General features: G+C 51.0%; 1 protein-coding gene across 1 annotated transcript in view; it reads right to left on the bottom strand.

Annotated features, from left to right (window-relative positions):
• Nucleotides 1-14,285, bottom strand: part of DLGAP3 (DLG associated protein 3) — a 56,659-nt gene that overhangs the window by 29,561 nt on the left and 12,813 nt on the right. The window contains exons 2-3 of the mRNA XM_087446337.1: nt 5,983-6,065; nt 3,374-4,531 (exon numbers count right to left, since the gene is read on the bottom strand). Coding sequence (XP_087302463.1) covers nt 3,374-4,480 — 1,107 coding nt within the window. The 5' untranslated portion in view covers nt 4,481-4,531; nt 5,983-6,065. The remainder of the gene's footprint in view (nt 1-3,373; nt 4,532-5,982; nt 6,066-14,285) is intronic.

Below are 14,285 nucleotides of genomic sequence, written 5' to 3'. Positions count from 1 at the left end.
GAGTTCGGGGAGAGATCTGGGCTGGAGGCAGACATGTGGGAATCATGGGCGGCAGCTGAATCCACAGGAGTGAATGAAAGAGCCCAAGGGAAAGAAGAGAGCTGGGAGGGATCCACTGACATTTAAAAAGAGACTGCAAAGAAAGGAAGAGGAGCCTATGAAGTCACCTGAGAAGGAGTGGGCAGAGGGGTAGGAGGGAAGTCAGGAGAATGCCATGTCATGGAAACAGGAGACATTTCCAGAATAAAAAGAAGTGATAATGTCAAATGCCACAGTGCATTCAGAGGTTAGTAATTCAGGCTTGGGAGTTAGATCCATGTTCAAATTCTGGCCCCATCACTTGCTAGCTAGGTGAACTTAAGCGAAACTGATTAATTTCTATCAGTTTCCTCATCTGTGCCTTGGTAATGATAATTATGCCTAGATCACAGGGTTGGTGGGAAGGATAAATGAGCCAATATAGAGTGCCCAGCACACAGTAAGTGCTGAATAAATGTCAACTATTATCATTATAAGCATTGAAATGTACTTTTCAAGACGAGCTCGCAAGAGACCATTGGTGACCACTGCCAGCACATTTTAGAGGACGGGGGTGTGGAAGTCAGACTGCAGTAAAGGGGAGAATGAAAGAAAGTGAAGTGGAGTCTATGCTCTAAGAACCTATGATATGAAGGGAAGACACAAGACGGAAGGGGCTATGGGGCTGAGGAAAGGATTTTTTGGATGAGAGACTTGGGCATGTTTTCAGGATGAGGGAAAGAGCCAGTAAAGATAAAGACAGTCTTTAAATGTGGGGAGGAAGGAGGGACAGACAGTTCAGGGATGGAGAGGATCCTGGGGAGATGGGCTCAAGCCTTGCTGGAGGGATCAGCCTGGGATGGGTGGTCCTGGCTTCTCCTCTGAGCCAAGAAATAAGCAGATGTGGTGGCTGGGAATCTAGAGGAGTCTACAGGTGGGCTGACAGGCAGGTGAGGGGGTCTGTGATGGTCGGCTGCACTGCAAAGAATGAGTGTAAATGAAGGTGTGGGGGAGAGGGCTGGGGCAGGTAAGGAAGACTTAAAATACCTCTTGTAAAGAACAGGTTAAATGGGGTGGGGATTGGCAGTCAGGGCTCAGGGAAGGGACAGAGACTCTGGGGGTGAGGCTAGGTGAGGAGACAGACATCAGTGTGAGAACAGGGACCCAGGGATGGGATGGCGCCCCATGAAGGGGCCTACGGGGAGGGACAGGGCTCAGTGAGGGGTTGGAGCTCAAGTGGAAGATGGGAACACAGGGAAGAGACGAGGTTCCATAAAGGAACAAGGACTCCAAGTGGCAAGAGGGGTTCCACAGGAGGGGTGAGGGACAGCTGGGGTCCAGTGAGAGAAACAAGGTCTTGACAAAAGGGTTGGAGACCCAACAAAGACACCTAGTCTGACGGGGCCAGCTTCCCCTGCTTCTGTGCCAGGGGAGCAGCAGGCTGTCTTGAGGGTCCCGGCAGCCCCTTGCTCTCCCCCAAATGGCTTCAGACTTCCCCGTCCTAAGATGCCCTGGAACCCAAGACCCTGATGGATCATTCTCCTTCCCCATACTCTACAGAGAGGAGCCACAGGCAGGCAGAGAAAGACAGGCCAGATGACAGGACAGCCAGGGCACGCTTTTCCACACTGCAGGGCTCCCACTCCGTAGCCACTGCAGAGCTCCTCGCTCCTCTGCAGGACACTGTGAGGTGCATGTTAAAAAGGAAGCCCCCAGGGAGGTCAGGGCAGCACTGGAGAAGCAGCAGGGAGCAGTGGAGTGGCAGCAAGGCTCCAGGGATGGCAAAGGCTCAGTTACTGGAGAAGGGTTGATGTTCCCTCCTTGGCCCTTTCTGTGAGACCCTTCAATTCCCTTAGAGAACCTCTCCACCCAGGGAGGGGGCAATCCAAGGCCACTTCAGAAGTCCCGGAAGTCTCCAACCTTCCCTTCTGTCTCCCACTCCTTCCTGCTTCCAGTGTGGCCCTAACTGTTCCCTTGAGCTTCCCTAAGTTCCCCACCCAGGAGAGCGCTAACATGTGAACAACTTACCAGCAAGTCCAGTGACACCCAAAGACACATACAAGCTCAATTTTCCATACCTTTGAACATGCTGTAGCCTCTTCCTGGAACACCCTTAATCCACTCCTGCACTAATCCAACTCCTCCACTGAGATTCAGCTCAGGGGACATTCTTCCTAGTAGCTGCTTTGAGCAACCCCTGGCCACCACCACCCCAGGTGGGTGAGCTCCCACGGTGCCCAGGGCTCTCTCCTACCACAGCCTCATTGTACTGTATTCCATCTGCTTCCTTGTCCATCCCACCTCTAAACTGTGAGCTCCTACAACCTGCATCTGTGTCTTCATCCTTGTATCTTCAGCACCCAGGAAAGGCTCACTGAATGAATGACTGGGGAATAACTATGTGAAATGTGGGTTTGGGGGATAACCCTAAGTCTGCTGGACTTCTAGAACTTGTATTGACTTTTTGTCCTAAACTATGGGAGGGCTCAAGAAAATATGTCAGGGGGACGGGAGGAGGCCTGGGGCAGAGAAGAGGAAGGTTGATGGTGAGAAAAGTCTCCAACCCAAGCTCAATAAAAAGATGGAGAGTGGATAGTGTGGGATGGATGAAGGCTCCATAAGAAGAAGAGGTCAGAGCTCCTAGCATCACCTGCGGAGACCACAGAGGTGGTGAGACAGGATGGGGATAGCATGCTGGCTATCACCTACACCATCCACTCCCAGGAGGCCCTGTCCTGGCATTGTTTCTGGGGCTCAGACCCCAGCATGTCGCCAGTCTAGGAAAACCCATGGGACAGGCTCCCAGGGCTCTTCCACAGTCTCATGGGCTGTCCTACTGTAGGTACCCCAGAACAGCAAACCCCAGCAGAGGCACATTCTAGAAGTAACTGACCTTCATATTCACACAATATCTGGACCACCCAGATTTGAGCAGAAAAGAGGTCTGGAGAAGGCCTGGGGGCAGAGAACTGCTTTCCAACTGCTGACCTCCAGCCTAGAAGCTACAGCCAGGGAGCGCCACACTGTCCTGTCCACTGCCTACCCTCAACCTCATTCTGCCTCCAACCTCACAAGACAGAGGCCAGCACAGCTTGTCCAAAACAGCAGGTCAAGGGGAAGTCTTCTTGGCACTGACACAACATCAGAATAGGAGGGCCCTTTCATTGCACAAATGGGGAAACTGAGGTCCCAAAAGGGCCTCAAGGGGACACAGTGAGGCAGGGCAGAGCCTCCCTGCCTCCAGGCCCTCCACCATGGGGACAGCTGGCTCCCATCCAACCCTTTCCGTAGCTCCCTGGGTGAGAACACTGATGAGGACCGAGGACCCTGTTCCCCACCCCTACCAAAGCCTCACCTGCAGATAATGATAAGTCCTGGCTTTGGCCTTGGTCTCCGGACCCAGGAGCCCCTTGCCTGGCCCGGCCCCTGGGTATCCATCCCGGCCCTGGCTGACCATCATGGTATGCCAGGCACTTCGCTTGACCGATTGTCCATCCAGTGACATGGACATGCCAGTGCAGGCAAGACAGCGGCCTTCCGACCCACCCGAGCGCCCCTTGAAGCTCAAGTCCCGGTAGGACCCATCTGGAGCTTCCAGGCAGAAGGGACCACCAGGCTCCCCAGGGGCCCGCCCACCCGCCAGGAAGCCACTATCACTGTCCAAGTTGTCGTCGGAGCTCCACCAGCCCGCGGCCTTGCCCTGGTGCCGCCCGTCCCCCTTGCGGTCCTTGCTCTTGCTCCTCTTGCCGTGCCGGGACTGGTGGTGGTGGTGGTGGTGGTGGTGATGGTGGTGGTGGGAGGTATGGGGGCCTCCAGAGCCCGGGCCAGGGTAGCTGTCTCCCCCAGTGCCACCTCTTCCCTCGGCCTTGGGCCCATTATAGTCCCTCTTCCCTGGGGCCTCCAGAGAGTGGGACTTGGCAAAGAGCTTCTGCACAGAGTGAACAAGGTGCCGGATGCGGCTGGGGCTCTCGCTGCGGGCCTCCGGGGCAGTGCCAGACCCCGGCCCTGGTCCGGGCCCGGCCCCTGCTGGACCTCGCTGGTATGGTAGCGTGTGGAAGCCATCCTGTTGAACTGGCAACTGCTTTTCAAACTGGTCCAGAAGTGTAGGAGGCAGGCGAGGGGCACCCTTGCCCTGTGGGTGGCCCACACAGTCTTCACAGGTGTCGAAAGGACCCTGGCCAGGGTACATCCTGGGGAAGGTGCTGCTACCCCCCCCAACCCCGGCCCCCCCTGGCCCTCCCTCAGGGCCTACCGATGGCCCCTCACTCAGGCTCAGGGGCCCTTCAGGAGAAAGGTGTCCCAGGCCAGCTCTCGGGGCACTGAAGCGGGGCTCGGTGGAGAAGGCCTCCCCGGAGCCCAGCAGGTACGGGGCCCTGGCAGCTGGGCCCACGTCCATATGCTGCTGGTCAGCAAAGCGGGCTGGGCGGGGATGGCTGCCTCGGTCGCCATGGTAACCCCTCATGGCCTCAGCAAGGGCTCTTCATAGTGTTCGGGGCCAGGCCCCAGGGATCTCCTGGGAAAACAGGGAGAAAAGGGATTCAAATTGAACAACAGGCCACTTCACCTAAAACTATCTTTTATGAGGTATTTTTGTATCCTTTTTGGTAATGCTTATCAATTTATTGTGATTAATTGTACTATCTTCCCACAAAAGGGCTTAAAAGTCCTTAAAACAGTTGTACTAGACAAAGAAATTCACAAGGGCACAAAATAATACCATCATTCATCAAATGCTGCAAATTTGATAAATACTTATTCCCAAGAGGAAATGCCCTCAGCCAAATGAATTTTTTAAAATCCTTAGGTTACCAAAAACAAAAGGATACCCAAACAGACATAAAAAAATATTCCAAGAAACCAGTCATCAGGTGAACTTCTAACAACTGGCTTTAGGCAAACTGACCGAGAGCCTCACCTCTGCCCCCTCCCTAGCCACTTCCACTGCTGTGAGGAGCCAGGCCCCTGGGTCACAGCTCCCAGCAGTAGTAATGAAAAGAACACTGGACCCAAAACTACATCTCCAGCATGATTCTGCAGGAAAGCCCCTCCCCTTCCTTCCACACCCTGCTCCTTCCAGCTGGCTGCAGGCTCATTCTCCCTCCTTCCAGGACTGAGATAGGAACGAATAACCTGAGATGACTCCTCCTTCCTCTTCCGGGTTTCAAATATTCCCCAGTGAAATTTCTCCTTTTTCCTTTTACCCACCTCCCCTCAACCCCCATTCCACTGGAGGGGAGTCATGAAGGAAGGAGAAACCATAAAGAGGAGGAATGCTGCTTATTCAAGTCAGCATTTGAATCCTAAACTGGATAGGAACCTAGGAGTTCCTCCTCCTAGGAACAGTGGGCTGGCAGGGCAGGGAGGTGATGGAGAGAAAGTGTTGGAACCAGTGTCCCTGGCCCCCATCCCAGGCTTGCCACGGCTACAGGACAGAGAGGTCAGCTCTCAGCAAGAACTGCCTCCAATCAGGACTCCAGAGCTGCCAGGACAGGAGCTTCAGCAGGAGGGGGTGTCAGCAGGAGGGACAGGGACTGAGAGGCTGGCAGACGGCGCCCTCCCTCATCCCAGACCAGGCTCCTGGGCCATCTGCTGACTAGGAGGGGATGACAGCCTCAGACTCCAGACAGCAGCCCCTCCGAGACTCATCCTCCCTTCCTCCCCACCGCCACCTCCCCATACCCACCGTGTTTCAGGCTTCTTCCAGATCCTGCTCACAGCTCATCTCCTATTTCCCAAGCACTTGCTAGGTACATGGTACTGTGCATACCTAATATTCTCCAATCCCACTGCAATCCTGTGTATAGATATTAACCACATTTACCCATGAGAAAACTGAGCTCAAAATGGTGAGGTCACAAAGCCAGTAAGTGGGTAAGTCACTTTGAATCAAGATTCAAACGCAAGCCATTCTGATTTGAGAACCCCCAATCTAATCCCCATCTCTCAGACTCTCCTACCACTCACCATCCAGGGTACCCCATCCTTGATGTCAGGATCCCCAGCGCCAGGCAGAATCCCAACTTCAGAAGGCTCAGGACCACTGGCTCCTGACAGAAAAGAAGAGTGATGAATGAAGGGGACAGAGAGTCTCCCAGAGTCCTCAGAGGACCAGTCTCTGGTCTTGCCAGTTCCCCTTTCCAACCCCCCAAACCAGGACTGATTGGATCCCCCATGATGCAGAGCCTTTGCACCCCCCCGGGAAATGAAGTTGGCTTCATTATGCAAATACATGCAAATGAGCTTACAGGTTGGACTACCTCCAACTGCAGGTGTCTGTGTGATCTGTCCGTGGTGCTGAGCCACTGCATTTTCATTGCCCTCAAATATGATTCCATTCCACAAATATTTGTTGAGCAGCTACCATAAGCAAGACTCTGAGTGAGAAGTGTATAAGGTGATTTAAGTGTGCTCCCTGTCATCGAGGGGCTTATAGCCTAAGAGGGGAACAATCTCTCACATGACAGGGTTATTTTAGGTCCCTGTATTTTTGCACAAGCTGCTCCCTCCTCCTAGAATCTCCTTTCATCCACCCCTCAACCCTTTCCCCTGGCTAATACTTACTCATATTAAGCCCCACCTTCCCTTGAAGACTTTCTGTACTTTTATTCTGGGTTATGCCTCTCTGTTGGGCTTTTATAACACCCTGGGCTCCCCCATGAAAGCAGCTTTCACAAGGCACTGAAATTGTCTGTTTCAGTTTCTGTCTTCCCAACTAGAATGTGGTCTTCTGCAGAGTAGGAACCAAATTCTATTTATCTCTGGATCTCCAGCACCTAATTCAGGGCTTTGCCCAGAGCAGGTCCTTAATAAATGTTCATTAACTAGACGAATAAATGACTGGGCTGGAAAGACGTACCAAAATGTTAGGCTAGTTCAGACAAGGGCAAGACCAGATTCAACTGGGGGAAATTGAGGAAGACTTCCCAGAGAAGAGTGTGTTTGAGACGGAGAACAAGATGGCTGTGTATTCCGCAGACAAAAGTGGTGGGGGAGAGAGAATTCCCAGTGGAGGAAACAGCAGGCACAAAGACAAATGAGGTGGGGAAATAAGGAATTCTGAGGGGTGGGCTGGGAGAGTTCCAGCAGATATTTAGGGTTTGGAAAATATTGGGAAGAGGTGGGAGACAGAGAGTCAGAAAGGAAGACAACTCTGAAGTTTGCAGCAGCCGTGACTGGAAGACTAATGATGCCATTATTAGACACAGGGATGTCAGGAAGAAGAGCTAGCTTTGCAGGCATGATTAATAGTAGTGGAAGAGACACAGTCAGACATCAGGAAGAACTTCCTGACCCTGAGGGATATGAGACAATGAAGAAGATTGTGGAGTCTCCTGGGAATCTTCCACAGAGGGGAGGGTAAGACATGCCCAGCACCCAGCCCACCCTGTTGCCTGCACTAGAGAAGCTGTTGGTTATTTTGCCTGGAGGGAAACTGGGGTGACCTCACAGATATCAGCTGCCTGGTTCTAGATGACAATTCTTCTCCTCCATCGCCCTTCTCTGGGGAAGCGGAATTGACTTCAGACCAAGATGGCCTTGAAAGCAGTTGCTGTAAAAGCACCTGGAAGCATCTCCCTGCCTTGGAAAGAAGCTTTGATAGCCTGGTCCTTTGTCCATGGTGTAGTCCTCCTCCTCCCGACCCAGGCAGGACCCACACTGGAGACTCATAGCAGGAAAGGTCACTTTGGCAGAAGCCCAGACCACACCATTGGCTTTGTTTGTGGTCACATCAAGCGGGGGCCTCATGCTGAGCCTTCCCAATGGTGGACATTCCCAGGTTCCCCCCTCCTCGCCCCACACAGGAGCTGCTGCCAAGCCGCTGAGCCCTCATCAAGATCTTATCAAACTTCAGTCTCTTTAGCATCAATCCATATTCTCCTGGCTCTAGTCTCAGAGGTTATGGGCCCCTGTAGTTGCTCCTCTCCAGTCAAACCATCCCTGACTCCCTTACCTATGTTCTATACGGCAACATTGCCTAGTGGGAAAAGCACAAGCCCCGAGACCAGAAGGTGTGTGACACTAGACAAGTGACCTACTCTCTTTGAGCCTAATGATACCTGCTCATCTATTTCCCAGGGTTTTAATGAATATCAAATGATACAATGTATACAAAACCACTTTATAACCTCTAAGATTACACAATGTCATCCTTCATGCAAAGCGTTTATTTTGGATTTCCAAAATCCCCAATGTCCAAAATAGTAAACAATACAATCAAATCCAAATTACTGGGGGAAGGAGATATTCAACTTACAAAATTTCCTAAAGAGAAGATTTAATTGATATAGATTTAATTATATAAGCTTCCTCCTATATATTATGCTTTATGATCACATTCCTCCTGCTGCCACCCCATTACTAAACATAATCAATAGGAAGGAAAAATGAGCAAAGAAGGGACTAAGAATTCGACCCATCACCAAGTCCTATGGATTTTGCTTCCTAAGAATAGAGCAGCCCACTTATTTCCATATCCACTAAATCATTGTTGGCTCACTAGCTAAAACTCATTCCCAACCTCATTTCCCCTTTCCCAGTCTCCCTTATAACTAGAGGCCACATGATTCACTTTTGGCTAATGATATAAACATAAACATCTGATGAGGGTTTCTGGGAAAGATCTGCCTTTGTGATAAAAGGGATGGAGCTTGCTAGTACCAGCCTTCCTCCCTTCCTTCTCGGCTTGAATACAATCATGATGCCCGGAGCTAGGGCAGCTGTCTTGCCACCACGAAAGAAAGGCCTAGAGAATCACTGAAATGCTAGTTCCGGATTCATTGAGGTGTGGAACCAACATAAGCAGTTGCCTTCCTCCAGGCCTAAATGCAGTAAGGAATATACTCCTCTTTACTTAAACTACTGTTGGCCAGATTTTCTGTATTTGCAGCAGAAAACACTGCTAACTAATCGGACTACCTCAGAATGTCATCTCCTGCCTGGACATTGGCAAAAGCTCCTAACTGGCCTCCCTGCTTCCGTTCTTCCTCTGCTCCAATCCATAGGGTCATTTGCAAACACAAATCTGATCATGTCACTTCTCTGCTTAAAACTCTTCATTGGCTTATTGACGTTCTTAGGACAAAACGCCTTAACCTGTCCAATAAGGCTTGCAGGGTCTGGTCCTTCCTACGTTTCCGACACCCTCTCACAACACGGCCCCCCTTACTTCCCCTGCTCCAGCCAGGCCAGCCTTTTTGCAGTCCCATGATCCCTCCCATCATGGGGCCTATTCCCCTGTCCAGAAAGCTTTTCCTGCCTACCCCTCTGCCTTGCTAACTCCTACACACCCTTCAGATCTCGGCCCAGTTGTTGCTTCCTCAGGGAAGCTTTCTCTGGCCTCCCTGACTAGGTCAGATCCCCCTGCTGTTTGCTCTCGAGGCACTGTGTCCCTTGCATAGCTCTCACAGCGTTACCGTTTTCAATTTGTGTGATTCAGAGATTCTCTGGCTCTCCCACTAGAATGCAAGCCCCATGTAAGTGCAGGCATTTCATCTACCTTATTCACTGCGTTATCCCCAACCCCCAGCACAATGCTTGGCATACGATGGGTGTTTGTTGAGTGAATGTGAGCCTACAAAGAACAAGATCCTTTCACTTATGACATTTTATTTAATTCCCACAACTATTCCAAGGGATAGACATTATCCCGTCGCCCAATTTACAGAAGAAAAAACTGAGGCTTGGAGAGGCCAAGTGACCTGCCCAATATCACAGAGTTGGTGGCAAACCCAGAAGCCAAACCCAGTATTGCCTCATTCCAATGCCTTATCTCTTCTCCTACCTGTGGTTTGAGCTCAGAGAGGCCAAACTTATTACACATCATTCTGAAGTAAACACAGTAATGAAAGTGAATTTTCTTTTAAAAAAAGGAAACACACAAATAAAAAAAACCTCACACATACCACACACTCTAGACCTAACCAGAGTATGGTTTCACCTTTTCCCATGTGGCGAGTACCGAGTTTGTTGCAAGTCCTAGGTCAGATAAGTACAGAATAAAGGAAGCTCCCTGAAGCCCTGTGACAGCTCTGGGTGCTGGTGTTATTCTCCCATTTTACCACACTCAGTCGTCTATCCACTACCCCAGGACCCAGAGAGCAGCCCAGACAGTGAACCTCTGGGCCCAGGGAGCCAGCTGCTTTTGCAGTTGCCCGTGGCTGGCTGGGAAGTAGGGAGGGAAGGAGTCTGGGAGGGTGCCGTGTGTGACAAATTCTCTGATGCAGCTCGAATCCATCTGGGAATGGAAGAAGTGGCACGCATGCCGTCACCAAGAAATTACCCAATTTAGCACCAACTACACAATCCAGCAATTAGTTTCTTAAACCGGAACTTGCTGGGGGCTGCCAGGCTGGCGGGGTTGTTGTTACAAATCTCACTGGGAAACCAGCTGTGTAATTCGCCAGGAGGTTGTCACTGCCCCAAGCAATTACCTTCCAGAAAAAGAATGGAAAATGGAGGAAGGAAAAGGGCTGCAGAGCAAAGAGTCAGAGTGTTTTCTTCTCCTCTCCCCCAGGGCCCTGCCTGGCTGAATCAGTTGATTTTCCCTTTCTTGAGACAGAGGCGATTCACAAATTCCCTGGATCAAAGCAGTCATCGGTGTAGACTCCGCTGTCAGTCTCTCTGGGTTCAAATCCCTTTCCACTCACTAGCTGTGTGTACTTGGGCAGGTGATCCACCTCTCTTAGCCTAATTTCTCATCTGTAAAATGGGGATAATTTTGGAGCCATCAGAAAGGTATTAACGACATGATGGTTAATGGGATAAATCATATAAATCCGTTAGTCTTGCACCTGGCACGTGGTGAATACTCAGTAAAGGTCACTATCATTATTTGTACCTTCATTTTTACGACTTTCTCCATTGGTTTACAGTGTGACCTTGGGTAGGCCACTTAATCTCTCTGGGACAGCCATGTAAGACCAAAAGTATTCTGCTGGGGAAAAGCAGTTCTTACCAAAACTGTCCACACCTGGGCACCCAGGGCTCCAGGTGTGTTTGACAAAGACCAGTGTCTCAGAGGTTGGCACAAAGTGATGCCTTGGGCAATGGTAAAGATGTGAAAAAACCAAATATTAACTGATTCATGCCTTCCCCATGAAGTTGTCTGGGAGAGCGACAAGCTGGGCACAATGGTCCAGATGGCAGCAAATGGGGACAGTTGCTCTGTTGCTGGAGATCAGTCCTATCTAGTCCCCTCACATTGGAGCCTATGAGGTCATCCCATACCAGTTCCAACATAGCAGAACTTACAGCAAGTGAGTCTTGGAACTCATTTTGCAGCAGTATGTCTGGGTTCCTCCATGCCCTTGGGACCCCAAAGTTTCAGGCTTTGCCTACCTACCCCCTTTCCCTGTGCTGACTTAACCAGAATATCCAGGATTCTGCCTCAGTTTCTCTGTCCAGTCCTCCACCACCACCTGTCCTGACAGCAGCTTGGGGGGCTGGGGCTGTATGTCCACTGTGAAAGGGCTAGCTACTGGGGAGCCTGAACACAGAACCTCTGACTGTAGCCCACACTCCTGTGCCCATGGATAGGCATTCCACCCCCAGCCCCCTGTCTCCTCTTGCAGCCAGTTCTGCCCAAGCCCCCTTGACCATTTCGACACTGGCTTTGCCCAGCTGCCTTTGGCAGGATCTCTGTAGCTGGGCTGGTGCCCTCATCCCTGGCATCTCTCAACCCCATGACCCAGCACTGTCACTGAAGACTCAGCATGCCTTGTGCCCAACCCTAGCCCTTAAGACCCCAAAGAAAAACCTCTTTATCCTACTTTCACTGCTCCAGAAAATGGAGGAGGAGGAAGGAAGAACAGAATAGAAGGAGGGAGGTTTGGGCTATTCTTCATTCACCTTTATTACTTTATTTAATCAACTCTTCCTGGGGGTTGAGGGTAGGAATTTTACAGAAAATGGGCTTACTGCTCCAAAACACTCGAGACATTTAGGCAGAGCCAAGTCTAAATCCATCTCCTGACCCGTTGGACAGTGCTCAGCCTGTGAATAACCCACACTACCTGGAATCTCTTTGAAAATCCCACCTCAGGGGGCTTTTGACTTGATGTTCTCTCTGCTGGAACACTCTGCCCCAGATATCCCCGTGGATTCCTCTGTCTCATCTTTTGGGTCTCAGCTCAGAGAAGCCTTCCCTGACCACTCATAACTGAAGCCAAGCCCCATCCCCCAGGCACGCTCTACGTCATCCTGTTTTGTTGCCTTCATAGCACTTACTGCTCTTTGAAATTATTTTCTTTATCGATTACATGTTTATAGTATGTCTCCCCATAGCAGAACATAAGCCCCAGGAGGGCAGGGACTACGTCTGTCTAATGTGTTGCAGTATTCTGAGTGTCTACAACAATGCCTGCCACTAAAAGGTGCTCAAAAATATCTATTGCATGAATGAAAGTCTTCACTTGCCACCCTCATCCACTCTACTCCTGTGCACAACCGTCCACAGAAAGGACCTCCACTCCTTTCCTTCGAAAGGCTTTGGAGAGCCCCTGGAGGATTTTGTATTAGAAATCGAGCCTCTAAACCCAGCCCTGCTCATCATTTATCTAGCCATCCTCGAGTGGCAGGTAAAGATGGTTCTTTTCCAGTCACATCTGGGTCTCTCCAGATGTGCCCCTTTGCATAGCTCAAGGAAGGCAGTGGGGGGAAAGAGGAAGGAAGAGGGGAAAAAGTGACCCTCCCCACAGTGCAGAGAAGAATGAGACTGTAAGGAGGGTTCTCAGTGCTCGGGGTCCACCACCCAGCCCCAAGCAGGTATCTTCCTTCAGACTCTCTGGGCCTCAGCTCCTCTCCCAGCCAGAGCCATGTGGCCAAGAGGCACCAGAAGCGAAGTTCCGGCTTCCTCCTCTTTCTCTAGGGCTGCCAAGGGCCCTATGGGACACAATTCAGCCTAAGCAGGCTCATCCCCTCATGCCCCCTAATTGCACCCATGGCCAGCTGCTTTTGGCCCATTCTTTCCTTTCTGTGAACTGAACAAATTCTCAGGCTGTTCTGCCTTGTCATGTCTATGCTCCCCCTCCTGAGGGTCTCCAGGGGCCTTCTTTGGGGAAGTCATCTCTGCCCACTGCTGAGAGGCAGGACTCCCAGGACAAGACTCCTATAGGACCCTGGTCAGAGGCAGCCAGTGAGAGAGACTGGGCATTCTGAGTCTTGAGCTGAACTGTCTGAGTTCACGTCCCAGGTCTACCAGTCACTAGTCATGTGGCCTTAAGGAAGTCCCTTCATCTCTCTCAAGTTCAATTTCCTCAACTTCCAAATGGAGGCAAGAATGGTCCCTTTTGTGATTTCACAATGATTGAGATACTACAGGAAAAATGCACAGTGCTGAGGGTTAGCTTTTGATAACTCAGGAGAAACCACTAAAATGCAGGAGATCTGGAAGCAGAGCCTCGGAGAAGGTTTCTCAGTCAGCCTTGGGCAGAGGCTGTAGCCATACCTGACTCAGGTTGCATCAGAAATAGGTACTCTAAAAACTCATTTGTCTCATTTTTCATCCAGGACTTTCCGTTTGCCTGGGCTCCTTTGGAAGACCTCCCACACCCTGAGCACGCTGAAGACAGAAGAGCAGGCCTGGTGGGCAAAGAGGGTGGCATCTGAGGAACTAGAGGCCCTTGCTTTGCAGACCCCCACCAAACCCTGCAGCTGGGGCTAGTGGTCTCTCTTCCAACTCCAGGGATCTGGAAGGGAAGGCCCAGTGACCTTATTGCCGGTTGTTGCAAAGCCAATCATCTGCCTCCCACCATTGTATCACAGCCTACCTGCATGACGTGAACAACTTGTTTTATCTGTCTGAATCTCAATTTTTCTCACCTGTAAAATAGGGACAACACTACCTACCTCCTAAGGTTGTGGCAATGAGTAAATAAGCTGACCTATCCAAGGTAACTGGCACATATGTCCCCATATGTTGGCTTCTCCTGACTTCAGCATCCTAGCACCTTCTTTCATTTGTACATATTTGATGAGATTTGGGCTGGTGCTGCCCTGGTCTCCAGGATGCTGCCAGACCTGAGCCTGCCAGGGACACCAGAGAACAACAGGTAGGATTCCAAGGTCCACTGGGTAGCAGCTTCTCAGCCAGGTCAGACCCACAGCCTTTCCCACCCGCTGGCCCAGATGTCTGGTTCCCCCATGGAGGCCAGAGCTTAGGGCTGTCTCCTGGGTTAACACACTGTCCTGTAAGCTCTCTATGTGAGCTAGAACAGGGGCTGCCAGCACTAGGGCCTGTCTCCTCCTTCTATGCCTCTCCCAGAGGGAGT

Source organism: Ceratotherium simum, chromosome 22, assembly GCF_057802395.1.
Source record: "Ceratotherium simum simum isolate JZ-2026a chromosome 22, ASM5780239v1, whole genome shotgun sequence".
In the NCBI taxonomy this organism is placed as follows: domain Eukaryota; kingdom Metazoa; phylum Chordata; class Mammalia; order Perissodactyla; family Rhinocerotidae; genus Ceratotherium; species Ceratotherium simum.
Note: the sequence above shows the minus strand (reverse complement) of the source record. Positions and strands in the feature narration are given on the sequence as shown.